The 27,713-nt window shown below is 42.9% G+C and overlaps 1 protein-coding gene across 1 annotated transcript; it reads right to left on the bottom strand.

The window, feature by feature from the left end:
* Positions 1 to 507: 507 nt before the first annotated feature.
* On the bottom strand, positions 508 to 27,678 carry RSPRY1 (ring finger and SPRY domain containing 1). The gene is made up of 15 exons (XM_075838691.1): positions 27,572 to 27,678; positions 22,969 to 23,439; positions 19,028 to 19,080; positions 17,749 to 17,861; positions 15,951 to 16,077; positions 13,454 to 13,512; positions 12,146 to 12,212; positions 11,883 to 12,014; positions 11,654 to 11,769; positions 10,631 to 10,774; positions 9,641 to 9,752; positions 3,746 to 3,848; positions 2,537 to 2,689; positions 2,068 to 2,172; positions 508 to 1,207 (listed from the first exon to the last, which is right to left on the bottom strand). The coding sequence occupies exons 2-15, from the start codon at positions 23,313 to 23,315 to the stop codon at positions 1,111 to 1,113; spliced, it is 1,728 nt and encodes a 575-aa protein (XP_075694806.1). The 5' UTR covers positions 23,316 to 23,439; positions 27,572 to 27,678; the 3' UTR covers positions 508 to 1,110.
* Between the last annotated feature and the right edge of the window lie 35 nt (positions 27,679 to 27,713).

Below are 27,713 nucleotides of genomic sequence, written 5' to 3'. Positions count from 1 at the left end.
AAAAATAATGGTTCTGGGGACGACTTTGCAGAGCTTGACTTAATATAAGTGGACGAATGTCAAGTGAAGTTTTTACTAACAGGACAGAGCTTGAAATCTCTGGCACAACAAATACTTGATTACAACATTAGGTAATTCTCCATTTACAGAACATTCATCTATACAAACTTTTTCTTATCAACAGCTGGACAAACGACTTGTTTAACGTGCACTGCTCTTGCAGCATGATGGGGGATGTAGTTTAGCATCAGTTGGTGTGCTGAAGATTGGTCTTCTCGGACAGAATTGGTCACATGGTCAATCTGGTCATATCAAATTCTTTCTGTGCCCACATGACAGAAATCTGTACATTCACACCTGCCTATTGCATTAATCCTGTATCTTCTTAACCAAATGTTCTTTGGAATATAAATTAAGCCCTAGAGGTTGATTTACATAATCACAATTATTCGCAGTCCAGTTTTGAGGAAAATGACTGACCAGCAGAAGGCCGCATGAATAGAAAACAATGGTCAAATACTGTATTTTGTCTGGCAAAAATAGACACTTTGCAGTATGATACAATTAGTTAAAGTTTTTGCAAATACATTGATGCATAACTATAGTGCAAACCCTTTTCCAAAAGTAAATGGAGCAAAACCGTGGCAAAATAACATATCGGGTGCCCGCTGGTGCGATCACGTTACTGCATCCAAGTCAAGAATGAGCATGGCTATCCAACATGGGCATTTGTTTTTTTCAATCCAAAAAGGGTGAAGTTACGGCCATATAGTGGATATAAATATCCCAAATGTAACAGTTCAAGACCACAAGTACCGTAAGGGATGAACGTATTGTCAGTCATGGTAAAAATGCTCTCATCCTAGATGTATGCCACGTTCGCATCTACGTGTTCGATTTACCAGCAGATTTTTGTAATCCGGTCTATGTGAGGACAATGTACGGAGCTTCTGGTCATTCACACAATGCTGTAAGATATGGCCATTTTCTGTCACCTTAAGCAAATACAAAAGACTTGCAAATGTTTGCTTTAAGCCAGACAGGATCTCGTTCATTAAAAAAAAAAAAAAAAAAAAAGCGAAGCTCATCTTCCTGCGTTTACTCCAGAGGTCAAGAGATGTGAGAAATTTGACGGACACGAGTCTTTATCTCTTGACGACACAATGGACAAGTCTCCAGCTGAAGGGCACATTCCATACAGAGATCACTGAGAACAGAAAAAAAAAATATTTCTATTAATGCCCTTCATATACCCAATACTAATGCCGCATCACATGTGCAGATATTGTTTTATATCAACCTACATATACAATTTACAGGTCATTCAGGTTTCTAGTTTGTGCATCTGTACAGACCACAATGGTGGATGGGAATGGCATTCTGCAGTTACATTACAGTCATTGGGAACAGTGGATCTGAGAGTTGGCACAGGAGGTCACATCCTGGCACCAAGTAAACGTTACAGTTCATTCATAAAGCGAACAGCATTGTGTTCTTAAAGTGCCACTGTCCTGAGCCAAACGCAGACTCTCTTCAACCAGAGTTTGGGGTGCAGTAAAAGGATCCCTCAGTCTTCTAAAAAGCAGTACAAGTCAGTGGCGCTGAGCTATTCTAACTCCACTTAGGCATCCTTTGGTGCGATTTTCCTCAGCACTGGGCATACACAATTCGCAAGCGGAAACGCAAGATATATTGACATGCTGCGGATTTTAAAATCCCCACCGCAGGTCAATTTACATGCAGAAAAACTCTGCAGCGGGTACATGAGATTTCCTGGAATCTCATGGACTAAGCCGGTACTGTATCACGCTGCGGTTTTGCCGCACGTAATGCGCATCGTGTGCATTGACCCTCCGGCTGGATACACATGTTAAAACAGCTGGAGAGCCACAAGTTGGGAGTCCACTGCATTAGGGTGTTTTTATTTCCCAGCATTCTCTGCCAACAGATTTGAGAGGAGCAGGCTGGAATCAGTCATTTGTGCCCCTGCATATATTTATGATGATCGCTCCACTTTAAGTGAACAATTTCCAACCCATGTGGTCTTCCATAAGTTAAGTGACTGACCTGTGTCCACAAGGCTTCAGTTCTGTGTCTGCCAACTCATCGCAACAAAGCGTACAACAGTTCTCTCGAATACTGACTTGTTTCAACAGTGCTAAGCGCCTGTGCCTGAAGAAAAAGGAAATAAACATTTACTACTCATCAAGACCATCTTACCGAGTAAGATCCTGTTCACATCAGGGTTCGGCTTCCGTTGATGGGTTCCTCCGACGTAAAGGTCTCATGGAACCCATCAACGGAAACCGAACCCTGATGTGAACAGGCCCTAAGATGTCGGTCTACTCGAAGCTTTGAAAAGAAGAGCGACAGGCCTCATGCCCACGAAGGTACGATGGTCTGCGATGGTGACTATTTAAATCATAACACGAGGTGCAATAAGGAGCCATGCTGCAGAATTGCCTTATGAATGAGATTTTCATAGAAAGACAAACCGGAAAAATGAGAGATGAATTAACATGATCTAAATCCTTACCTCGGCAAAATGACCTTTTCTTCAGGAGCCAAAACGGCGTATTCATTAAAAGTGCTAAATTTATTTGCAGGTGGATATTTAAAGGGCCTGGCTCCAAAATTAAACTCGCACTGCTGATACGACATGAAACTTGCTGCAGCAAAAAACCCAGACCTAAAACGAAAAAAAAGAGTGCAAAACGCTTAGTGGTACAAGTTCTATTACACAGAAAACACAATTCTAGCTTTCCCTTTTGTTAGAAGAGATCATAAAAGACGTGTATATACTACATGCTTAGTGGGATAGCTCCAGTGTTCTGGTGGATCTACCATTTCAACCATCAGACCAATCACAGTGCAGAGAGGGTGAGGCATTAGATGTGGGGCATGCTGGGAAATAAGACACATGTTCCTCCTTGATCTTCGGATAAATACTATTTTGTGGGAATCCTCTTAAAAAGGATATTTCCACTTCAGACATTTATGATCTAGCCACAGGATCTGCCATGAGTGTCTGGTGAGAGTCCGATCTATCAGGACCCGGGAGGTTTCATATAGGAGGGAGTTATTTGGAGATGTGGCCGCACATTTGCACTTGCAGACTCCCCATCTCCTGATATGTGCGGGGAAACCAGAGGTGTATGAAGTGGGGAAACCCCTTTTAAAGCACCCGGGCTACATGGAGATCGTGGCCTCACAATTCTGGGTGCATTATTCAGTGTACTACTCAATGCTATGGGTGTGACGGTTGGCATATAGCCCGGGCCTTACTGTCTACATACAACTGGCAGCCAAAATCTTCCATTATCTGTTCAACTTGTATGTAAACAGATGCCAAATATCAAATAGTGGAAAGGTAGAACTGGCGAGATGCGAGTGCAACCAGCAGAGAGAGTAATCTTAAGGAAAATGGAGATCTAAGTAAATGAAGGAGAGGCTTAAAGTGCCATTAAAAACCAGGGATCATTCGCATTGTTCCGTAGCCAGTCATACATGCCATTCTATTACTTACAAAAAAAACAAAAACTTTACTCCTTTGTGATTGTTGTACACTTTGTTCAGGGCTGCTGCAAACCCAATATAGCATATAAAAATATCAAAATGAACGGCAAATATACTATTCCAGTATCCATACGATCGAATTTCAAAAGAGATCATAAAATATCATGTAACACAGGGATCACACAGATACAGGAAAAACGGAGGAGCACGTAACAAAAAAAGCACTTACGTGGCGGAAGAGAAGACTTGCTTCTCAGGTGGCAGTTTGTTCCCATTGAGAGAAAAGATCATCAACTTTTTATGTAAATCCAATAAGAAGCCCACAGTGTCACCTACAAAGCAAGAGACATTGGAGAGCCAAATCTTTATTTAGAAGCAAAAGCTCTGAACGTAAGTTCACAATTGTAATATTTACACAGACAACCTACTAAACGATTGATAATTGCAGTGCACATGAAATGTAAAGGATTCAGGTTTAACCCTTTCAGGAACGAGCTTTACAGGCTTAGAGACAGGACTTAACAGAGGCACAGCGAAGCCAGACCTGGGGGGGGGGGGTCTTCATTAGGCCCCTGGGCTGCCATGACAACCATCGGCACCCCGCGATCACTGTTCCTGGCAGTTAGTCCCGTGTGTCGGCTGTATTACACAGCAGACACCAGCAGCATATGAAGCGGGCTCAGAGCGCGAGCCCGGTCCAGACATCACCCCCCGCACCAGGACGTGCTATTACGTTGTGGTGTGCGAATGGTTTGACTGCAGTTAAGCACCACGCTCTGCTCCCCCCAAAAAAATGCCCCTCTTATTGGGGGTCAGATCTGGGATGCTGTATAACTGGAGTTACAAAAAACAGAGTTGTGCTGTTGTGTGCTTGTGAATAGAAAAAAAGCCAGATTGTTTTTTTGTATGCAGCTTGTGATTTAACTAGTGACAATTTAACCCCTTTAGGACACAGCTCATTTTGGCCTTGTGGACACAGATTATTTTTTCAAATCTGACATGTGCCACTTTATGTGGTAATAACTTTGGAATGCTTTATGCCTATCCGAGCGATTCTGAGATTGTTTTCTTGTGACATATTGTACTTTGGTCGATAAATTCTTCACTAGCAAATTTTAATATTGGTGAAATACTTCAAATTTTAGAGAAAATTCACAAAAATTTGCATTTTTCTAAAAATAAATATATCTACTTGGAAAACAGATCATAATACCACACAAAATAGTGACTAGTTAACATCCCCCATATGTCTACTTTATGTTTGCATCGGTTTTTTTCACGTCCTTTTATTTTTCCAGGACGTTACAAGGCTTAGAACTTCTCACATTTTCAAGAAAATTTCAAAAGGCTATTTTTTTCAGGGACCAGTTCAGTTCTGAAGTGGCTTTGGGGGCCTTATATATTAGAAAGTCCCCATAAATCACCCCATTTTGAAAACTGCACCCCTCAAAGTATTCAAAACAGCACTCAGAAAGTATTTGAACCCTTTAGGCGTTTCCCAGGAAATAAAGCAAAGTAGAGGGGAAATTTACAAATGAATTGTTATTGCCGAAATTTATTTGTAATACATTTTTTTTCCTGTAACACAGAAGGTTTTACCAGAGAAACGCAACTCAATATTTATTGCCCAGTTTCTGCAGTTTTAGGAAATATCCCACATGTGGCCCTAGTGTCCTAATGGACTGAAGCACCGGCCTCTGTAGCAAAAGGAGCACCTAGTGGATTTTGGGGACTCCTTTCTTTTAGAATATATTTTGGGCACCATGTCATGTTTGAACTGCTTTTGTGGTGCCAAAACAGTCGAAACCCCCCAAAAGTGCCCCCCATTTTGGAAACCACACCCCTCAAGGAGTTTTTCTAGGGGTATAGTTAGCATTTTGACCCCAGTTTTTTTGCAGAATTTAGTGGAATTTGTCTGTGAAGATGAAAATCTACTTTTTTTTCTGCTAAAACAGTTTGTTTCCATTTTTACAAGGCATAAAGGAAGAAAAGCCGCCCAACATTTGTAAAGCAATTTCTCCCGAACACAGCAATTCCCCATATGTGGTCATAAACTGATGTTTGGACCCACAGCAGAGCTCAGAAGGGAAGGAGCGTCATCTGGATTTTGGAGCGAGGATTTCGCTGGAGTGGTTTTCGGTGCCATGTCGCATTTGCAAAGCCCTGTAGGGACCAAAACATTGGAAAACCCCCAAAAGTGCCACCATTTTGGAAACTACACCCCTCAAGGAATTTTTCTATGGGATATAGTTAGCATTATGACCACAGGTTTTTTGTAGAATTTAGTGGAATTAGGCAGGGAAAATTAAGACCAACATTTTTGTCCACTAAAACGTTGAATTTTTAAAATTTTCACAAGTGATGAGAGAAAAAGCCGCCCAACATTTCTGCAGCAATTTATCCAGAGTACGGCAATACCCCATATGTGGTCATAAATGCTTTTTTTATTAGAAATTAATTAACCCTTTCAGGACTGATCAGTTTTTTGCTTTTTCATTTTCCACTCCCCGCATTCCAAGAGCCATAACAGTCTTGTTTTTCCATCAGTAGAGCGGTGTGAGGGCTTATTTTTTGCAGGGGGAGTTGTAGTTTCTATTGGCACCATTTAACGTACCATATAATGTACTGGGAAACTGAAAATTCTTTGCGGTCTGAAATTGGAAAAAAAAAACTGATTCCTCTATTGTTTTTTGGGTTTTGTTTTTACGTCTTTCACCCTGCGGTAAAAACGTCAACTCAACTTTATTCTGCGTCGCAATAAAATTACGGCGGTACCAAATTTATATAGGTTTTTTTTATATTTTACAAAGAAAAGACTATTTTAAAAAATATATATATTTTTTGGTATCACCACATTTTGAGAGCCAAAACTTTTTTTATTTTTTGGTCGATTGAGCGGTGTGAGGGCTTATTTTTGCGGAATGCGCTGTAGCTTTTATTCACACCATTTTATGGTACATACAACTTCTTGATCACTTATTATTTATTTTTTTAGAGCTATTGGGACCAAAAAAAATTTGATTTTGCGATGACAGTGCACAATAAATTAAGTTAAATCCCCCAAAAATAAGAACATAGATGCAAAAACAAAAAAATCAACAAGGTCTGAACATGTAGGACCCCGAAATAATGGTAATGGGGAGTTGGTCACTGGCGATCAGAAGGCAGAGTTACTAAATGGGTTCTTTAGCTCTGTATATACAACAGAAGAAAGAGCAGCTGATGTAGCCGATGCTGTTAATATATCAGTTGATATACTGAATTGGCTGAATGTATAGATGGTCCAAGCTAAGGAGTTGGAGTGAACTTTCCATATGTGACAACCTGGGGACCACTTCGCTCATGGGATCGCCATCTCCCAGGTGAGATGGTTGGCACACATAGAAAGTTCACTCCAACTCCTTGAGTAAAAGGTTTAAACCAGCCGCAGCTAGCTTTATTGTCTTCACAACAGCAATCAGTGGTACAACAATAAACCCTAGGCCGTCCAGCCTCTAACTAACACATTCCGTGTCCCTCACTACGAGACACTGAGCCTTGTGCCCAGCACCTCAAAACCTTCACAGCTTTACCTCACACGGTGGTGACTCTCACAGGCTAGCATGCCTGTCTTCCCCAGACTGAGAGCCCTGTGTGAACTGCACACCCCTGAATTAAAGAGCCGTCTCAGGTGAAGCCTAACTAAGCTCAGACAGCCCAAGACACGGACTGTCTGTATGGAGTGGAAGCCGCCCTTCTCCTTCACACTCCAGCAAACCAGGCCCTATTCCAGGCTTTACACCCAAGCAATAGCAGAGAAAACCCTCTCTGCTGTACATGCTCCCTGGTTGCTTAAAAACTGAGTTTCTGCACCGTCCAGTAGCTGCACTGCTACAATATATATAAGTATTACAAGTAACAGCCAGCACGGTTTTACTAAGGACAGAAGTTGTCAAACCAACCCGATTTGTTTTTATGAAGAGGTAAGCAGAAGCCTAGACAGAGGGGCCGCTGTGGATATAGTGTTTTTGAACTTTGCAAAGGCATTTGACACTGTCCCTCATAGACGTCCAATGGGTAAATGAAGGACTATAGGTTTAGAAAGTATAGTTTGTAATTGGATAAAAAATTGGCTCAAGGACCGTATCTGGGTACCAACAATTTGCATGCATCATATGTCCTAGGGGGAGCTACACTGGGGGAGTCACTTGTTGAGAAGGATCTGGGTGTACTTGTAGATTATAAACTAAATAACAGCATGTAATGTCAATTAGCTGCTTCAAAGGCCAGCAAGATATTGTTGTGTATTAAAAAAGCATGGACTCACGGAACAGGGATATAATATTACCACTTTACAGAGCATTAAAGCGACCACATCTGGAATATTCAGTTTAGTTTTGGCCCCAAGTTTATAGGATGCCCTGGAGTTGGGGAAAATATACAAAGAAAAAAAACCTGAACTAATAAGGGACATGGAGAATATCGGTTATGAATATTAAAACCTATTTAGCCTTCAAAAGAAACGACTTAGGGGGGGGGGGGGGGGGGGACATGATTAACTTGTGTAAACATTTGAATGGCCCATACAAGAAATATAGTGAAAACCTGTTTCATGTAAAACCCCCCCTCAGAAGACAAGGGGACACTCCCTCCGTCTGGAGGTAAAAACAAAGTTCAATCTCCAGGGGAGACAAGCTTTCCTTACCATAAGAACCGTTTAGTGTTTTTTTAACCTTCCTCTGGATCAATAGGGTTAAAACAAAGTCCTATAGTTTACCCATATCCCTTCCTATTATCCCATTCCTTGGTTGAACTCGATGGACACGTCTTATCAACTGTACTAACTGGGGATGTCACGATACCAGAATTTGGACTTCGATACCGATACTTCGTTTAGTATTGCGATTTCGATATCAAAACGATACTTTATCAACAGTAATAAAAAAAAAAAAAGTTCTTCCATTTTCTGATGTGAGGCGCGAGGTGTGATGAATTTTGAATGTGTCTCACATTAATAGTAATTAACCCCATCATGTTTTTCAGTCATAATGGGTTAATGTGTGAGGTACATGATGGGGTTAATTACTATTAATGTGAGGCACATGGAGGTTAAATTCATCGCACCTCACATTAATAAGTGATAGAAAGCAGTTTTTTATTTTTTTACAGCGTACACATCATAAATGATGCAAAAAAAATTGTTGTGCAGGTTATTATGGCCGCGCCAATACCGAATGTGTATATTTTATGTATTGAGACTTACTTTAATGTTTATTGTAAAAAATGTGTGTGTATTGTTTTTTTATTTAATATTACTATGTTTTTACTTTATTTTTAAACTTTAATGTACTGACATAGGCTAATGTACTGGCATATAGATATATGTACTGATAGTACACAGGCAGTTGTTAGGACATACCATATTTCCTGTTAGGACATACTGAGGTAAGACAGCCCTGGGGTCCTTCAATGGACCCTGGTCTGTCTGCCCATATATGGTACGTCCCTCAATCTTGCGTCACAGGGCTTCCTGTGATGCGATCCAAGGGGCACCCCCCCTCCTCACTTTCCCCTGAATGCTGCAGTCAGCTTTGATCGCAGCATTCATGGGAATAACGGTGGAGATAAGAGGTTTCTCTGATCTCCGCCGTTATAGAGCGGGGTTGCGGCTGTGTAATACAGCCATTGCCCCGCTCCTGACATTAAGTGCGCGCGCGGTCAGCCTGAGGTGATGCGGCCGGCGCTGCACTAATGAGCGGCGGTTCAGGCACTGAAGACAGAACATGGGGGTGTTTTGTAGTGCGCCCGCCATGTTCTGTCTTCAGTGCTGCCGCTCATTAGTGCAGCGCTGGCCGCATCGCATCATCCTGACCCCGCGCACTTGTCAGGACTCAGGAGCGGGGCAGTGACTGTATTACACAGCCGCAGCCCCGCTCTCATACATTCATGTGTTACAATACGGAGTTGTGCGGCCGCACAGCTTAGTATCGAAATACATGAAATAACTGTATTGAACCGCCTGGGGATGCAGAGTATCGAAACAGTATCGAAGTTTCGATGCATCGTGTATCCCTAGTACTAACTATAACTATTTTAGGAGTCACGAAGGGTTACAATGCCAAGTTAAAAGTTTCAGGGTTCTTACCTTCTTTCCAGCAGGGATGTTGGTGAGCTTTACTTTTAGCATTGTACCAGATCAGCTGCCTGCAGCCATCATATGCACACGAATACTCATCATCCCCAATGCCGTATCCTTCCTAAACATACACATAGAACAGTGTGTGATAAGACTGTAATATTAGGTTAGAAGTCATGTAGCCTTTTACACTAACACTGGGAACCCCTTCAGTTTAATGTAAACCCTACTCCTAAACACATTAAAGACCAGTGGGATGAATTAACATGGTTATTTATATATTGCTATAAACTTTTTAATCACGTATGACAGGCAAACTAGCAAATATGGAATGCAAGCTTACAGAATAAAATAGACAGATACCAAAACAGAGCATAAGAGCTTACAATGTCACATGTAGCCATAAAGGACAATTCCCAACTAAAAGATTTGTTGCATATCCACAGAATATGCCATAAATGTCTGGTACCTGCTCTAATGTCGAGAACGGGGGTCCCTGGACGTCCGAGGAGGCATCAGACGCATCAAGGCGGGGAATAAAATAGGTGGATGCACATATGCACGGCTCTCTCTAGTCACTTCTACTAGAGTTCCCGTAACTCCCATACCCAACTACGTATGTTAATAGAATTTATCCCTTCTGTCAACAACTCAATATGGTCTCTGGTTCTTATAGAGGGTTTCCACAAACATTATGTACCAAAACTTCTATGCGATAACGTCATAATGGTGCTGGTCAGATCCCAAAGACAACCACTTATGAAGGGGCAGGGATTACCCCTTAATACTCTCTGTACAGTAACACTCCCAAACCATCTCTGTACTAAGAAATCAATCCCCTAGCAAACAAGGGAAAACCCCTTTAACAAAGTGATGGGGGCATCAGCGACTCCTCCTGCACAGGGGGCAGCGTCAAAAAAAAGCTGCAGAAATATTTACAGACTAGACCCATCTGCACTATGTATGTAAAAGAAGTAAAAGTATCCTTAAGGTACTTGCATGATTAAGAAATTTGCTGTCTTTGGTCGCCCACCCTATCTGCATAACGCCAGAGGTAATGACCGTGACTTCATAATACCAAACACCAGAGTCTACACAGAACGTGCAGCGAACACTCTCAAAGGAGGAAGCATCACACCGGGCCTAGAGGAAGGTAAAACAGGAGATATTACCGGCAATAAACAAGATTACTACAGGAAAAGTCTGGGGGTGGATGCAGGAGATCGTAAAATAAACAATAATACATGTATGGGAAATGTCCACTTCTCAGGGAAAATCAAGAGGAAGAAACACACAAAAAAAAAACAAAAAAAAACACTTCAATATGTTAAGGCCCTTTCACACACAAAACTTTGAGTTAAAAAGTTGCACTAAGTTTCGGGCTTTACTCAGTCATTCATTTTTAGACCCCCTGATATGCAATTTGTCCCTCCCAGTAATACATGCAGCATAGGAGTTCTAGTAATCCATGACACCGCTGCCTTCACTAGCACTCATGCATCAGCACAGCTTCATCCATGTACTGCTTTCTCCTTCTAAAACAGCCCTAGTGTTCTCTCCTCTCCCCTGAGTTGACACAGACAAACGCTTCCTGTGTGTGATCTCTCGCCCCCCAGCAGATTCTGCCATGGGATCTTTATGATCTATATTCCCCCTTTCCCAGAATATTCAGCTGTGGGTGCTCTTCTCCCTGTCTATACTCTTATTCAGCTTGCTCTGCTGTGTAACTCTTTCACAGCAGGCAATGTGCTGTCGAATTTATGTCAGAAGCAGCAGCGCAGCAAGTTATGAACAGGAGCTGCACAGACAACAGCAACAAAACAGAAGACATTTTTAATCAAGACGATTTCGAAAAAGTTGCTTCATTTTGCATTTAGGAAGCAAATTAACAACAAATAAAATTAATGCAGAAGCGTCCATAGCCTTTATTACAAAATCGTAAAAGCCGTCTAGAAAATATATGTATAATGTTAACTGTCAGATTGTTCCAACTCGTTCCACAATGAATGGTAGTGTCCTTACTTCTAATCCGTATGGGGAAATCTTGAGGTACTCGCTCACATCGTTACTGTTCAGCATGGCATTAATGGGCGTTAAATCCGCTTTTTCATATGTTAGTTGTCTTCCTTCTTTCAAAACTGCAACAGTAACAGGATAAATTCATTGGTGTAATAAGATACAGTGGGTTCCCTCAATACTTTGTACTTGGAGAGAGACAGAAAAGGTATATAGACAACATACAAAAACGTACATAAATTGTCTAAACTCCACTGGGCACAGAAGCCGACCTGACGCTTCAAGAAATCTCCATTAGTTGTCCACGTCTCAAGCAGGAGAAGACGATCGCTTATCTGAGACTCGGAAACGGTCATTTTATTTTCACCTAGAAGAATAAAATCAGCAGAGAGGAATATAACTGAATAAATGCAGACTATGGAATTACTGAATTAGTCCCATACAGATGATGAAACCCCAAATAAAACTCATACGACATCGAACCCAAAAAGCTCTTACTTGTTTGTGAAAACTTCTCCAGTGCAATAAGGGCAAACAGAATGACCATGGGATGAAACCTAAAATTCTAGAGTAGAGAAGACAAGACTCATGAGGAACCAGATCAGTCACTTTCATACTGCCAGGCAATACCGTGAATGGAAAACCCTTTTAATCAGAGACATTTAGGACATATCCACAAGATATGTCAGATAAATAGAAACGTCACCCATCTCTAGAACGGGGCCCCCTACTGCTGTGTTGTGGCTTAAGCGCGTGATTTCTGACCATGAATTACGGAAACAGCGTAGCTCGCTGAGCTACGCTGTTTCCGTAACTCCCTTAGTAATAAATGGCAGTTACGGAAGCAGCGTAGCATACGAGCGGTGTTGTTTCTATAACTACCATGCAGTTCTATGGGACTTACGGAAATAGCGTAGCTCAACGAGCTACGCCGTTTCCGTAATTCATGGTCGGAAGTCACACGATTCAGCCAGAACACAGCAGTAGAATGGGGTATAGGGGGCCCTGTTCTAGAGATAGGTGCGGGTCCCAGAGGTGGGACCCACATCTATCTGACTTTTATGATAGATCATGTGGATGTCATAAATGTCTCTGATGGGAAAACCCCTTTAACTCTACCTTTGTTGGGACTTTTAAAAGATACAAACCCCCTCCCATAGGTATACGTTGAGAGAATTTCCAGACATTAGCCACTGTATAAACCAGGGGTTAGCAAGCTTCGGCACTCCAGCTGTTGTAGAACTACATCCCCCAGCATGCCCGGACAGCTAGAGGATTTATTATTCCAAGGCATGCTGGGAATTGTAGTTTCACAACAGCTGGAGTGCGAAGGTTGCTGACCCGTTGTACAGGGACTTTGCTGCCCATCAACTACACTATTCCATGGAGTGGAAAATAAGTAATACCGACCCGATGGATTCCTAAAGAACACTTTTAACTCTTAGTTATGATCATTTAAAGTTACAGGCTCAAAGCCCAAGGCTGCACTACTAAGGCATTCTGATGACATGTCCCCTTCGGATATCTATTTCCTACCTGGCTTGACTAGTGGCTGTTATATTTTCATACGTGGGGACATTGATGTATTAGGAGGCCTCAATATCTAGGTGAAATATTACAGAATGCAAGCTCATACAACAGTGAGCCCCTTGTGCTCCAGTCCTAGTCCTAAGAGTCAACGCAAGTCTTATACAGCGTTATCCAGAAATTATTACAGCAACATTACATGCGCATTCTTATACAACTATTAGGTCCTTCACACACTTCAAATGTTGGTGGAGATTATTAGCATCCATGCCGACTTACCAGACTCTCTAACAAATATTCCAGTATCCCGGGGCCCAGCAGAGAGATGCTAGCGGGACCTATAAGAAAACAATGGGAAAATATAAATCTAAAGAAGGGGAAATGGGCATTGGCTAATTACGGTCACCAGGAGGCAGTCATGGTTTATATACTTCATACATACAGCGTCCTGGAAGTTAATGGTTAAACGCTAAATATATTTTTATTCTTAATAGGTAGGTTTCCCTTTAAACCCCTTTTACGCTAATACAACACAGACCCAGCGGCCTGTCTGTCTCGAGTTTCCAGCTTTAGTCAACTGATCCTGCTCACACCAGAGAAATTGGTTGAGTAAACCGGCATGTTTATAGTGGAGTCAGGATGGATAGGGGTCAGTTTTTTCATGTCTATGGTTTGAATATCTCGAAAAGTAAATTTAGGTGGGGGGGGGGGGGGGCGGGGGACTGGAGTATATGCAGCTTGTATTCCTGAAAGCGGACAACATTTTGTATAGGAAGGACTGCAGCGGGACTACATGCACCAGGGTTCCTTATACACCAACGCTGTGAGTATTCGTCACTCTTCAAAGCGCACCTCAAGTCAAAACTAAAACTTCAGGTTTAAAAAGGAAAGTCTCACTTATCTTGTTTTTTTACTAATTGGTTTGTAGATATTTTTTCATTGTGTTCTGTACATGATTATAGAGGCAGCCATCTTGCCTGAGCTGCTACAAACAGCATTTAGAGATATGATTTACAGCAGCCACATGGACCATAGGAACCTGTGAACAGGAGGAGACCCACTGACTTCTATGGGAGAGTTTTCTAGGCATTTTCTTTAAACTGTGCAGGTGTCATTGTGCAGGAAGGGGGGGGAGCTGTGTCCATCACCTATTGTCACTGGTGGATCCTGAGTTATCTATATAGAGGCGTTACCTGTCACTGTAATCCTGCGTGTGATAATGAGAGGACTGCTGACAAGCGATATCTACAGAACAGGAAAGGGGGTTTTACACGGGGCGATTATCGTTCAGACAAGTATTCATAGAACGCTCGTTGCCGATAAGTGCCCGGTGTAAACAGGACAGCGATCAGCAGATGGACGAGCAAACGCTTGTTTATCTGCTGATCGTATCGTTTAAGTAAAATATTGTCGGCAGTACATCTCCTTGTGTTAACAGGGAGACGTGCTGCCGACATGATAATAATGTATGGGGACAAGAGATCGGAGTAACGGCCACTCGTTCCCATACATAGCCCTTTGTGACAGGAGCAAATGAGCGCCAATCAACGACGTCTCAATCGGCGCTCGCTGCACCAGCCAAAATTGGCTGTGTAATAGGGGCTGAAGGGTCAGTCTATTATGAGGCTCAGTAGCCAGAGGCAAAACGGCAAGATTTCAGGATTACTTTTAAAATATAGAGAAGATGGAAAATTAAGGAAAAACACCAAAAATTCTTAAAATACGTTTAACATAAAAACTTTATTTAAACAATTAGTCATTTTCTGATGACACATTCCTTTTAAATTCTAATTAGCCCCCCATTACCTACTATTCCTACTCATGGCAGTCCAGGAAGCAGAGATATGGGCTGCTGTATGAGGCTTAAACGACAGACCACAGAACGGATGTGAGACAGGTTGTCATATTTTTATTTTTTTTTACCTGTCTACCAAAATAGTGGACCTGGAGCGTAAAAAAAAAAACCCCCCAAAAAAGAACAGCTGAAGTAGCAGGATCTGAACCACCATCTTCTTGCTTTTGGCACATACCATTCAATAACAAGAGGAGAGCATAAACAATCCAGTTATAATTAGTGGGGTTAATAAGGACTTTTAGAAAACAAAAAAGTAAAGGGGAGACCCCAGGTAGTTGGCAGGCACACTATTAATGGACAAGAGAAGAAGGATCGCCCTCAGGCGACAAGCCAAATTTCCCAACTACCAAAAATACTAAAATTAATCTTTATTCGCTACTTGTAGCAGGACAGACTACACAAACAAATGTAAAATTCTCACTACCAAAGGACCGGACAACAGTGATTTGCCTGTGAGTACAGGCATTAGGTAGATACCAATAGAGCACGTATTACTAGGTTCAACGAGTTAGATTTTTATAATCAACTAGATAGATAGTAAGTCCGGTCAATGATAGGAATTAAAATAGGATTAGAAGCCCCCCCCCCCCCGACATGCTTAGCCCCGTGTACACCTGAGGACGCTACTTTGTAGCGAAACATGTCGGGGGGGGGGGCTTCTAATCCTATTTTAATTCCTATCATTGACCGGACTTACTATCTATCTAGTTGATTATAAAAATCTAACTCGTTGAACCTAGTAATACGTGCTCTATTGGTATCTACCTAATGCCTGTACTCACAGGCAAATCACTGTTGTCCGGTCCTTTTGGTAGTGAGAATTTTACATTTGTTTGTGTAGTCTGTCCTGCTACAAGTAGCGAATAAAGATTCATTTTATTATTTTTGGTAGTTGGGAAATAAGGACTTTTAAACACTCACCTGCCAATTTCTCCGCTAAGCATCCTAAAACAGCAGTTGTGTTGCGGTGTTTGGCAGGATTACTGGAATCTTGGATCGCCGTGGCCCCACTCAGGTTTAATTTCTCCGTCAGTTTCTGCAGGGCATCCTGTAAAACATTTTTGATCGTTCATTAATAATTCTTGACGAAGTGTCTTCTAAATAAGTGGCTTCTGCTGAAATCAGATCAATGCAGTAAACACAGTAGTCCTCCCCTGAGAGTTAGGAGATCATCAGACTATGGACGTAGACCACAGCTACCTCAGAGATATAAACTTGCAATTAAGACACCTCTTCAGATTCTCGATTAAAAGAAACACTAAAAGGTGGAAAACATACAAACAAAAATCCCTTTATCTTCTCCCCTCCTCTTATTATATACTGTCTCATGTTGCAAAACTGCTATACAGAAATCTAAGCGTGTCCCAGTGTAGTAACCACACCTCCCCGTCCATCTTACAAACCGGAGATCAAATCTGTCTCTGGCTGTAAGGCAACAGGCTGCAGCAGGAGCCCTCCCCCCCCCCCCCCCCCTTTGGTCTAGAACAGAAGACTACGGTAGGCACACCAAGTCCCACACTGCACCCATCTCCCACTGGACGTCAGGTAGGGGTCTTGGCATCTTCCAACAGGCAATACATGTGGTCTATCTTCTGTGAACAGAGAAGGTCCCGAGCACTATGTGGGCTGCCATATATAAATGATTGCATTTAGTTTCACCTTTTGTACTCTTTGACTGGAAAACCTCTTTAAAAAAAGATGCATGATAGAAAAAAAAGTGTTATTTCCTATATGGACTTCTGGCTGGATAGTGAAAACACTACTAAGGTTGACATGCCTGATATAAGCTTCAGCAAAAACATGCCAGAAGGTGGCAGGAGATGCCTGAATCAGTGACAAGGAAAGTGACATTTTTTGGCATGACAGGACTCTAGGTAATCTTTTCTGCCCAGAGGTTTACATGGATGCAATTCAGCATCCACATTACAGCAGCAACTCCACCCGCCCCCATAGTGAGCTAAGATTTCAACTCTTCCGGTCAATAACCCCATTATCATCCTTATATTACAAAGTTCCTATAGAGAGTCCTCGTAATACCATAGTTGCTTTAAAACAGAACGCATCCTGGTCTATGCAGGCAAACTGGAGGCCACAACATTAGGCAATGTGGCTTGTAGCCTTGCTGCGTGCATAACATAATATCCGTGTCAGCAGAGGCGGTATTTTAAAATACAGGGGCTCCTGAAGATCTGGCCAGAGTACACATCTCTGGTCACTATGCTCACTAGTACCAAGACCATGGGTCTTAAAAAGTCACCAAATCCCCAACTCCTTTACACCTGATCTTGGAAATGGGAAACCCCTAGTAAGGGAGGCCAGAGAGTGCTAGGCAGGCCAAATCTCCCACCGAAACCCAAGTTTCCAGTTCCAGTAAAATTTGTTTTTTTTCCTCCATAGAAAATTTCCCCGATTGAAAAACCAAAAATGTACAAAAAAAATAAATATATAAAATGAACACAAATCTGTAAAAGGACTAAAGAAATTGGATCCCATAAAACAAAGTCCCAGACACCTCTGAATCAGCCTGATATTTCAGTTAACCCTCCATCACCCAGCGAGCCTACGCTTACACCCAACCAATGATTATTAAATTGCTGCATCAACACGGCATGTTTTTATAGCGCGCTTGCTGCACACTAATGTCCCCGTGCAGGTTTTATCATCATTACAGTACAAGCAAAGATTTATTCTGAGCCGAGAATATCCACATGACACGTACTTTTGTTGGCAGCGGACATTCATCCAGTAGCAATGTAATGACAGCTGGACCCAAAGGATCTTCTAATGGAATGACTCTAATGAGGGACTGCACCACATCCAGCCAGCCGTTATCTGTCACAGGAGAGCGGAGTAATAACAGATGAGAAACAAAGCACCAAATGTGGCTCTGGAACAAACATCGCATCATCTACTTCAATCCAAATGAGGAAGAAATACAGCAGAGAATTATACATTAATGCTGGGCTGCGGTCACTACAACAACCCCCACCAGATTCCGGACATTAAGAAAGGGCTGGACAAGGGAACAGGGACTTAAGGGAAATTTTCTTGCATGCTGCAAACTAGGAAGTGCCCAAACTAGTTTTTTTTCAATGCTAGGCAGCAAGCGTGGGTGGGTGACTGTGGTGAAGCCCCATGTTTCTATGAAGACCAGCATAGTCACCCACTATATTGCAGAGGCGCATAACTTGGCACCAGCACTGCCACCTCGTGTTTTATACAGGAAGGAAGCGGTTCGTTCCCAAGTGAATTTTTTGCATCCTTTTATTCAGCCAAATCAAGGGGTGTAAAAAAAAAAAAAAAAAAAAAGGCGGGGGGGATTAATAAACATTTCTTGCCTGTTAATCCACATCTGACAAATCTGGACAGTGTGATAACTGCAATTCCTAGTGCAGGGCCTGGAAGAAGGGGAAATAGGGAGGCAGTCTGTGTCATGCACCTCCCCCCTAAGGCCCTGCCCTAGACATAACCCTGTAACAGTTTTGCTGTAGTGCTCCTTTAAATAGAACGTCCCATCAGGCCAAGTCTGTCCGTAAGACCTTTAGGACTTCGGTTATAGACGATCTTCTGCCCTCTCCATGATAAATGGTGTATCTATGCCTTTAAAATGTGGCATGAATGAGAATTCACTGTGATAAGGGCCATTACACATACAGGTCATGAATGTATTTTTGCACTACTTTGTTCTGTTACGATTAAGGTCTTTATATATGGGGCATTTGGTTAATCTGTAACCATTGTGTTTATTAAAAAAAAAACTAAAAAAACTATTTCATTGTATGCGGTGTGATTGCACCGCAGGGACTTCATTGGTGGTCTATGTAGATCATCCCACAGTGTTGAAGCGGTTGCAGTTCTCTATAGCTCCACAGCCTCTCCAGTCTGGATATCATAACATGATTCTAGTTAGTTTTCCCCTTTAAGAAGCCACGTAGCCAAATCTAGGAGTCAGTGGGAAAGAAATGAAAACAGAAAAGAAAAAAAAAAGAAAAAATTACCTGTTTCTGCCATTTCATGCAATGTGATCATAGAATATGGGGGCTCCTGGTCACTGAAAGGCAATGGTTACAAAAATGGATTTGTTTTAGTTTCAACAAAATATTGCATTTCCTTTCTGCATCTCAGGAGATTCAACACAACACGGTCAATGATTCATGGGTTACGGGTTTCTGCGCAAAAGAAATGTCGATGAATCTGAACCATTCTGAAGATTAGACGGGAACAGATGCTGCATGAAAGTTTTTAACTTTTTCAAAAATAAAGAGCAAGCTGGATGATAGGAACAGAAAAAAAAAAAAACAGAGGGTGTTGACACACATAAAAGTCAAGGAATGGATTTCCCATGGAGTTGCTGGGTGTGAATTTTTTTATTTTAATATATACAGGTTTCCCAATCGTGCCCGGTAGATCTAGAAATTGTTCATTTTACGACAACTATAATATGGCGGACTGTAGATTATGACATATAGCAAATTGTTGTGAACGGACAGATCTCCAAGGCATCCTCTGGTTATTTTTTACTACTACAAGCAATGTACCATTAAAGGGTTTTCCAGTGAGAGGAGTGCATGGGAATAGGCCGTAATGCTGTGAACCGCCGCAGGGACAGGAATGAAGGAGAAGCAGCGTGACCTTTCAAAACACCTAAATCGGCAAAGGTGCCAAAAGTCAGACCCTTACAGTTCAGATATGGATTATATCCGGAGGATCTTCTCACTGGGAAAACCCCTTTAACATTATAGGAGGAAAATTCCTATTTATGCAAGGGCACATTAAGGGTAAAGGCTATGTACACTTTTGCAAGCTCTTTCTTTTTTTAAAATCAATTCTTATGAACATTTTTTTAAATTGACTTATTAAAAACATTGCTTCGTTTTTCCGATACAGCTCGTATGTATCCTCTATATATAGTAGCTGTATCGTTCGCTATAATCACATCTAAGTTCATGAACTTAGATGTGATCGATATTATGGTTGTCCTGGGTTAGACGTCCACAGGACCTGCTCTTAGACGAGCCGTCCATTCAGGTGAACTGACGGAATCGGCTCACTGTGAACAAAACAGCCTCTAAGTTTTTGGGATAGAAGCAATAGTTTTAACCCCTTCCCCCTGCTGGCATTCTGGGCCCTAATGTCCAAGCGATTTTTTAGATTTTTCCATTGTCACATTCGAAGAGCTGTAACTTTTTTATTTTTGCGTCGGCATAGCTGTATAAGGTCTTGTTTTTTGCAGGACGACTTGCAGTTTTTATTGGTACCATTTGAGAGTAGATGCGACTTTTTGATCTCTTTTTATCACATTTTTTTTAAGTCAGGATTAACAGAAAACAGCAATTTTTCCATTGTTTTTTATTTTATTTTTTACGGCGTTCACAGTGCGGGTTAAATAATGTAACAGCTTTATAGTCGGGGTCGTTACGGACGCGGCGATACCAAATATGTGTAACTTTTTTGCTTTATTGTAGTTTTTTTTAATAGTAAAGCATTTTGTAAGGGGAAAAGCTGGGTTTTTCATTTTTTTTTTTCACTTTTTTTTTTTTATTAACTTTATTAAACTTTTTTTTCTTTTTTACTAGTCCCACTAGGGGACTTCACTATCCTCCGATCGCTATTATAATACACTGCAATACTTTTGTATTGCAGTGTATTACTGCCTGTCCGTTTAAAACGGACAGGCATCTGCTAGGTCATGCCTGCGGCATGATCTAGCAGGCATTCGCTGCAGGCAGACCTGGGGGTCTTTATTAGACCCCCGGCTGCCATAGAAGACACAGACACTCGGCGATTTTATCGCCGGGTGTCAGTGAGATGAGAGGGAGCTCCCTCCCTCTCTCCAAAACCATTCAGATGCGGTGCTCGCTATTGTGCACCGCATCTGAGGGGTTAAACAGGTGAGATCGATACTAATATCGATCTCACCCGGCAGAGCAGGGACGCCCCCAGCCCTCAGCTGCTTCTGGCAGCTGAGAGCAGGGAGATTTCACGGCTCCCTGCTCTGTTTACTTTATTCTACAGCAGCGACGTAGTTTGGCGGCGCTCTAGAATAAAGCCCACTAATGACCGCCGTAAAAAGACGTATCGGCGGTCATTAAGGGGTTAATATAAGTCAATTAAAAAAAAAAGTGTACACACACACACACACTTTAGGCTAACTGACCCTAAAAAAATTGTAATAGTAGCAACTGCATAAAATATATTCGTTTCTTAATACGGGTAATGCACCCATCAGCCCTCCTCTAATAACCACCAATCTAGAGCTGCATATCTAGTACTATTTTATTCTAACCACAAAGCTTTCAAATGTCTTCTCAATTTATGAATGGATTTTAAAGAATAATTGCAGTCAATACAGAACATTTATGTAAAGCAGAGGACATGGCAGAGCTCTTTAAAGTGCATTAGAAAGAAAGATGTGTAGAACAGAGTGTCCTTAATGTTTAGGTTGGGAATACCCATTTAAAGGAGTTATGTGGGGAGCAAGAATTATTAGCAGTGTACTCATTGCAGTATGTGAGTAACTCGATAGCATACAATCTCCGTCACGCGGATTCTGAGATTTTCATAGCATTGCTGTGGGACCGGAAGTCTAGTTGCACAGTCTTCTTTGATGACGATACGACTCTTAGTCATGTGACTGGCCCCGCGGTGCTCTATATAATAGACACAGTACAGCGGGGCCGGTCTCATGTCAAAGTTGCATAGTCATCAAAGAATGACTATACGAGGAATGTATATTAGCGAGTGTATTCACATACTGCTAATACTTTTTGGTCCCAACATAATCCCTTTAATGGCACATTCACAGGATATACCATAAATGTCTGAAATATGCTGGCCCCAGCTCTGGGACCCAAACTAGTCTCCGAAATCAGGGTCAATCAACCCGCCCAGTGAGGCCACCTCCGCTTTCAAGTGGAGAATGAATGAAGAGGTAGCCATGCATGTGTGCAGCTCTCTCCATTAATTCCTATAGGAGTTAGGCCTCATTCACACTGAGTTTTTTGCAGGAGGAACATTCTCCCTCAAAATTCCGTTTGGGATTTTGAGGCAGATTTTGTCCTTCCTGCACGACGTTTGCAGCGTTTTTCGCCCGCGGCCATTGAGTGCTACGGGCAAAAAACTCCACGAAATACGCTCTCTGGCTCCCATTGATGTCAATGGGAGGTCAGAGGCGTAAACGCGCGAAGATAGGGCACGTCCCTTCTTTCTCCCGCAAGGCGGTTTTACCGCTCGCGGGAGAAAACCGCCCCGCCTCCCATTGAAATCAATGGGAGGCATTTTCGGCAGGTTCTTGACGAGTTTTGCGGAGCGGGTTCCGCTCCAAAAAGCTCATCAAAATACTCCGTGTGAACAGGGCCTTACAGAAACAGCAGAGTTTTCTTGCTTGGGTGTTTAGGAAAGTTTAAAAGGAATGAATATAATGTGTGCGGACACCAACTGATCACTGGGGCGGTTGAGGAGTTGAACTCTCCACCATTCTAAAGATCTCGGCTTGCTGTCAATAAATAAGCTTTCTTGGTTACAGTCAGCAGCTGAAAACCTATACAGATCTAATACTTTTCACATCCTATGTCCAGTCGAGGCAATACTGAGTTTAATACACCAGTACAGAGGGTTTGCTACAATGTATCAGTGTAGCGGTGACCCATCAGTCTGGAGTTTAGGCTTGTTTTGCTCCCGGAGATTGCCTAGACTGGATACATTTCTTCAAACTCTGTTGTGAGAAGTATTAGGTCTGTATAGGTTTTCAGCCACTGGACATAAAGAACGTTCCCAATCAGAGCTGTGGAAAGACAATGGGAAGGCGAAGTTCCTACGTTCTAGAGATTAGTGGGATCACAACTTCTGAGGTTTCTTAAACCAACTCCGAAGACTACATCACAATGTAAGCAGTATGTAAAGCGATAAGATCAATCCTGGATACACAAACTCCACTTACTTGTCCACCAGAGTCCTAATGACGGCCAAAGTATCCAGCACCAGGCCGTCCACATTGGGTTTTTTCCTCCGTGGCTCGTGTGGTCCTCTTCCTCTCCGAGGTGGTCTTACAGGGTCTCTTGGACGGTTTCTAGATTCAATGGCAGGTGCAATACGATTCTCAGTTTGTTGACTGGGTGAGTCTACATTGTCCTCCGCTCCACTATCTTCTCTGCATACACAATTGTTCCCCATGTTACTGGTCCACGATTGTTCATTTAAATGAACTGTATTGTGCCCAAAGTGCAACAGAAAACCTCGTACAAGGCTTCTGCTAGCGTAGAATGTGATCCAAGCAAGCACAATCATCTAGAACGACGTGCAGGTCGTAGCTGCATGATCAGGAATCCGGCTGTTCTCCATCCTCCTCTAGAAACAAGTGCTGGGATGTCCAACATTATCTGGGACGAGGATCCATGTCTCTTATACAGATCTGGAGAAATGAGAGGGCGTTATTACAAGTAGAACCGCACATAATAAAACAGGCAGAAGAATTCCTCATGAACTCATGCAGACGAGTGTATCATCCCATTGCCATTCCTGACTCTGTGCAATGACATCCATGAGTGACTTCGCAACGGACTCTCAAAGGCAAGTTCAAGACAAGCAAAATTAATCATGTCCTGCGAATGAACTAAAACAACAAGCTACTGCCATAGCAACTTGTATTAAAAAGTAATTTTGACACAAACTACTGTGTTAAAGTGTAACTAAACATTCAACAAACTTCTGACATGTCATAAGTTTTGAATGGTGGGGGTCCGAGCACGGAGACCGCCACCAATCGCTAAAACGAAGCAGCTGAAGCATTCGTATGAGCGCTCAGCCGCTTCGGTTCGGCTTTTTCTGGAAATCTGATGCATCGGAGTACGGGCCCATAGACTTTCTATTGCGCCCATCCTCCGATACATTGATTTCCGGAAAAAGCCGAACAGAAACGAAGCGGCTGAGCCTCACCCGAGCTCTTCTGACGCTTCGTTTTAGCGATTGGTGGGGTCTCAGTGCTCTGACCCCCGCCAATCAAAACTTCTTGAGGAAACAAATTTAGGCATATGCCGCTCTGTCATTGAAAAAGGCCAGAGGGTAAAATTTCTTGAGGTCTGTGACCCCCCCCCCCTCATAAGTCACACCTTATTAACCGTGCTTGACACAGACTCGGAGTAGCAGCTTCTACAGCAGGGTCCGCAACCTTAGGCACTATAGCTGTTGTGAAACCACAAGTCCCAGCATGCCCTGACCGCCTTTTCCTAGTAAAATAAAGCCTTTGGCTGTCTGGGCATGCTGGGAGTTGTAGTTTCACAACAGCTGTAATGCTACAGGTTGCTGACCCCTGTTGTAGTGCATCAAACACAGCGGTCCTTTTGTTTTGGGAATCGCTAGGTGTCACAGATCCCCTCCGATGTAATAATCTGACACGTCTGTAACATAGGACCAGAAATACTGTCACCACATGCGATTCAAGTCACGCACCTCATTTCTCCCAATAAAAGTCAATTGAGACATCATCCTACTGTCCAAACAATTAACAAAACGAGTGCCAAGAAAAAGTGCGGCAGTTCCCATAGCAACCACCAGACTCATTTTATGGAGGCCCTCTGGAAAACGAATACAGCAACCTGACCGGTGAATATCAACAAACACTCCACACCAGATTTGTTCAATCCTCCCCCCCCACCGAGTCACACAAAAAGGGGCAATATATTAAGACTGGCATTTCATACGCTATCAAGAGGTGAAAGCCTCTAAATAAATGTGTTGAATCTTCCGGCCGGGCCAGGCGCCATCAATTCGCCCACATTGCCGATAAAATAAGAAAACAAACACATACTTACCTCGGCGCTCTTCTCTCCTCCTGCTCCCTCATCACTCCAGCGCCGCTCGTATAAGGTCCTGAAGCAGAGCAGCGTCATGGCCTTATATGCGGCGCAGCACAGCAGGTGTCATATGAGCTGTGGCGGAGTGACGAGGGAACGCGAGGGGAGGAGAGTCTCATTTTCTTTTTGGGCCCTTGCAACTTTTCTACCAGAGAAAACTGGCATAAAAAAGTTAATTACCCCGAAAATACACTCATGTGGAATCTGACTTGTGGCGACAACTCTTTTCGGGTACCGTCAGTAAAAGTTTTTATCATCCAGTTCAAATTGTTTAGGTTATTTTCAACTCCCATACAGGTGGGAAATGCCATCAGTTTCTGATTGGTGGGATCTGACCTCTGGGACCCCCACCGATCCTGATTTTCTATGAACAGCGGACACTCCTGGCTGTGCAGGAAACTGCAGCTCGGCACCAGTCAAAGTTCCTTTAACTTATAAGGAGCAGGCCCCAAGGGCCTTATTCAAACGAGCGTGTGTAAAAAAAAAACGGCGCATATTTCATGCATTTCAGTTCCGTGTGGCCTCAGTGTTCCTGTTTTTTCTTCGCTCATTTCTTTAGCAACTGGTGCGTGAAAAACACAGACAGCACACAGACGTCGTCCGTGCTTTTCACGCGCCCATTGACTCAAACGGGTGACGTGGTCTGCAAAAATTAACCAAAATAGGACATGCAGTGAGTGTCGCACAACGGACACATGCTGCGTGAAATGCACAGATGTGTGAATAGCCCCATTCAATTGCATAGGTCTGTGTGCTATCCGATTTTTTTAACGGACGTATACGCTCATCTGAATAAGGCCGAAGTTCGTGTTCATACGTGGCAGGTCAGGATGAGTTATAAACCTTCTCAGAACAGAATTTGTTACAATTGTATCGAGTCAAGGCAATTCTGAGCTTAAAAAGTAACAAAACAAAAATAAAATAAAAGGTCTTTCCTATCCTGAAAGTTTGCTACAATGTATTAGTGAAGCTAAGACCCTATTCATATGACAGGGATTCCCGGCCATGTGACGGACGTTTTTTGAAGGGCCATCACACGGCCGCAGTAGGAACAATAGGCCCCAAATGGGGCTATTCACACAGCCGATTTTTTGACGGCCCTGTAAACCGGGCCATCAAAAAAACGGTGCATGCCCTATTTTCGGCCGTTTTCCCGGCCGCACGGCTCCAACAGAAGTCTATGGGACCGTGTAAAGCACGGCTGTCACTCAGATGTGATCCAAGTGACTGCCAAGCTTTCTGCCGCTCTTTTGCTCTCTTCTCCTCCTCACAGTGTGAAGTGCATGTGAGGAGGGAATTTTTTTTGCTCCCTGTAGGAGCGGAATCCCCGGCCACAGCGTTGTCAAAGCTGTGGCCGGGGATTCCGCTCTAGAAGTCCCTGACTTCAATGTCCATATATGGACACAGTGACGTTAGGGACTTCTGAAGTGGAATCCCCCGCACTGTGGCCGGTGTTTCCGCTCCAGGGGCAGTCCCTGGCTTCACGGACCATATATGGACATTGAAGTCAGGGACTTCTCCTGGAACGGTCCCCTACAGTGGCGCTATCTACAGAATGGTAGGGGGTGCACTAGGTAAAAGGTCGCTGCGTGGCACTACCTACAAGGGGGGCTGTGGCAGTATCTACAGAGGGCAGTGTGTGGCAAAAAATGTACAAATTAAATTCAACCGTTTTTAAAACGGACAGATAAAAAAAAGCAAATGCAAAATGGGTCAGAATCGGCCGTTAAAAGCAGAAACACGACCCGGAACGGAAACAGATGCAAAACGGCCGAGAAAAATGGACCAAAACGGCCATTTCTATCGGCCGACACTCAGACCCTGTAGTGTGAATAGAGCCTAAGACGTATCAGTCTGGATTTCTGGCCGTTCGACTCACAGAGCATTGCCTACAATTGTAGCAAACCCTCAGCAGTGAAAAGTATTAGGATTACATCTGCATCGTGAATTAGGTTTCATCCTAGGAGCCAAAAAATGGAATTCAAGTGGTGACAAACCCGTCACACTAAGAACACCGATAGCGCCCAACAGACCCCATTGATTTATAATGATTCCGTCATGGAGATCCTGTCAAAAATGGCAGAAAAAAAAAGGTAAAATGATGGGACACCATGACGGAAACCCAACGCAATCCATTAAAGGCAAAGGGTTGTGTCGGGCGCCGTTTGTGTCTGTCATGCGATGGATTCGTCACTTCAATTTTTTTTTTAATGTGAAACCGGCTTCCCTTTTGATCCATTAAAAACCGATCAGAAAGGTGACGCCATGGCGCTATCGATAAAACCTTAGATTGTCACATATCGTGGGTTTACCGGTGGTGACGCATCGCTGCAGTTATCGTAGTGTAACGCACGACATCCAGGAGCCACAGGTTGCCCGTCCTTACCATGCAGTACATGGCGCAATGGAATACGGCGCGGCGCAATGGAATACGGCACCAGTTATATCAGGCGGCCATATATTTCACAGACATATGAGGGATTCCCATATAACGAGCACACACCACGTCTTCAGTAGCACAGGGAATCTCCTGCGTTGTTCTCCTCAGATCTCAAGCAGCATCTACTGGACAAAGAAGCAGGCAGACACAATGATGGGCTGGGCACATGTCATGTACTGCTGCACACACCGCACCGTGCAGACATCCATCCTCCATCATTAATAAAACGTACGTACAGAGAACCGTCTTACCGTTATAAGGCTCCCGCAGTATAACGCGCACTTCCTGTTTCCTTCTCTTCTCTCTGTTGCTGAAGACAAGACCAATCGTGACGCGACGACCCGGGAAGTGAGTTGTATTTTCTGCGCATGCTCACACTTTTTTTTTTTTTTT

Source organism: Rhinoderma darwinii, chromosome 9, assembly GCF_050947455.1.
Source record: "Rhinoderma darwinii isolate aRhiDar2 chromosome 9, aRhiDar2.hap1, whole genome shotgun sequence".
NCBI classification, from domain to species: domain Eukaryota; kingdom Metazoa; phylum Chordata; class Amphibia; order Anura; family Rhinodermatidae; genus Rhinoderma; species Rhinoderma darwinii.
Note: the sequence above shows the minus strand (reverse complement) of the source record. Positions and strands in the feature narration are given on the sequence as shown.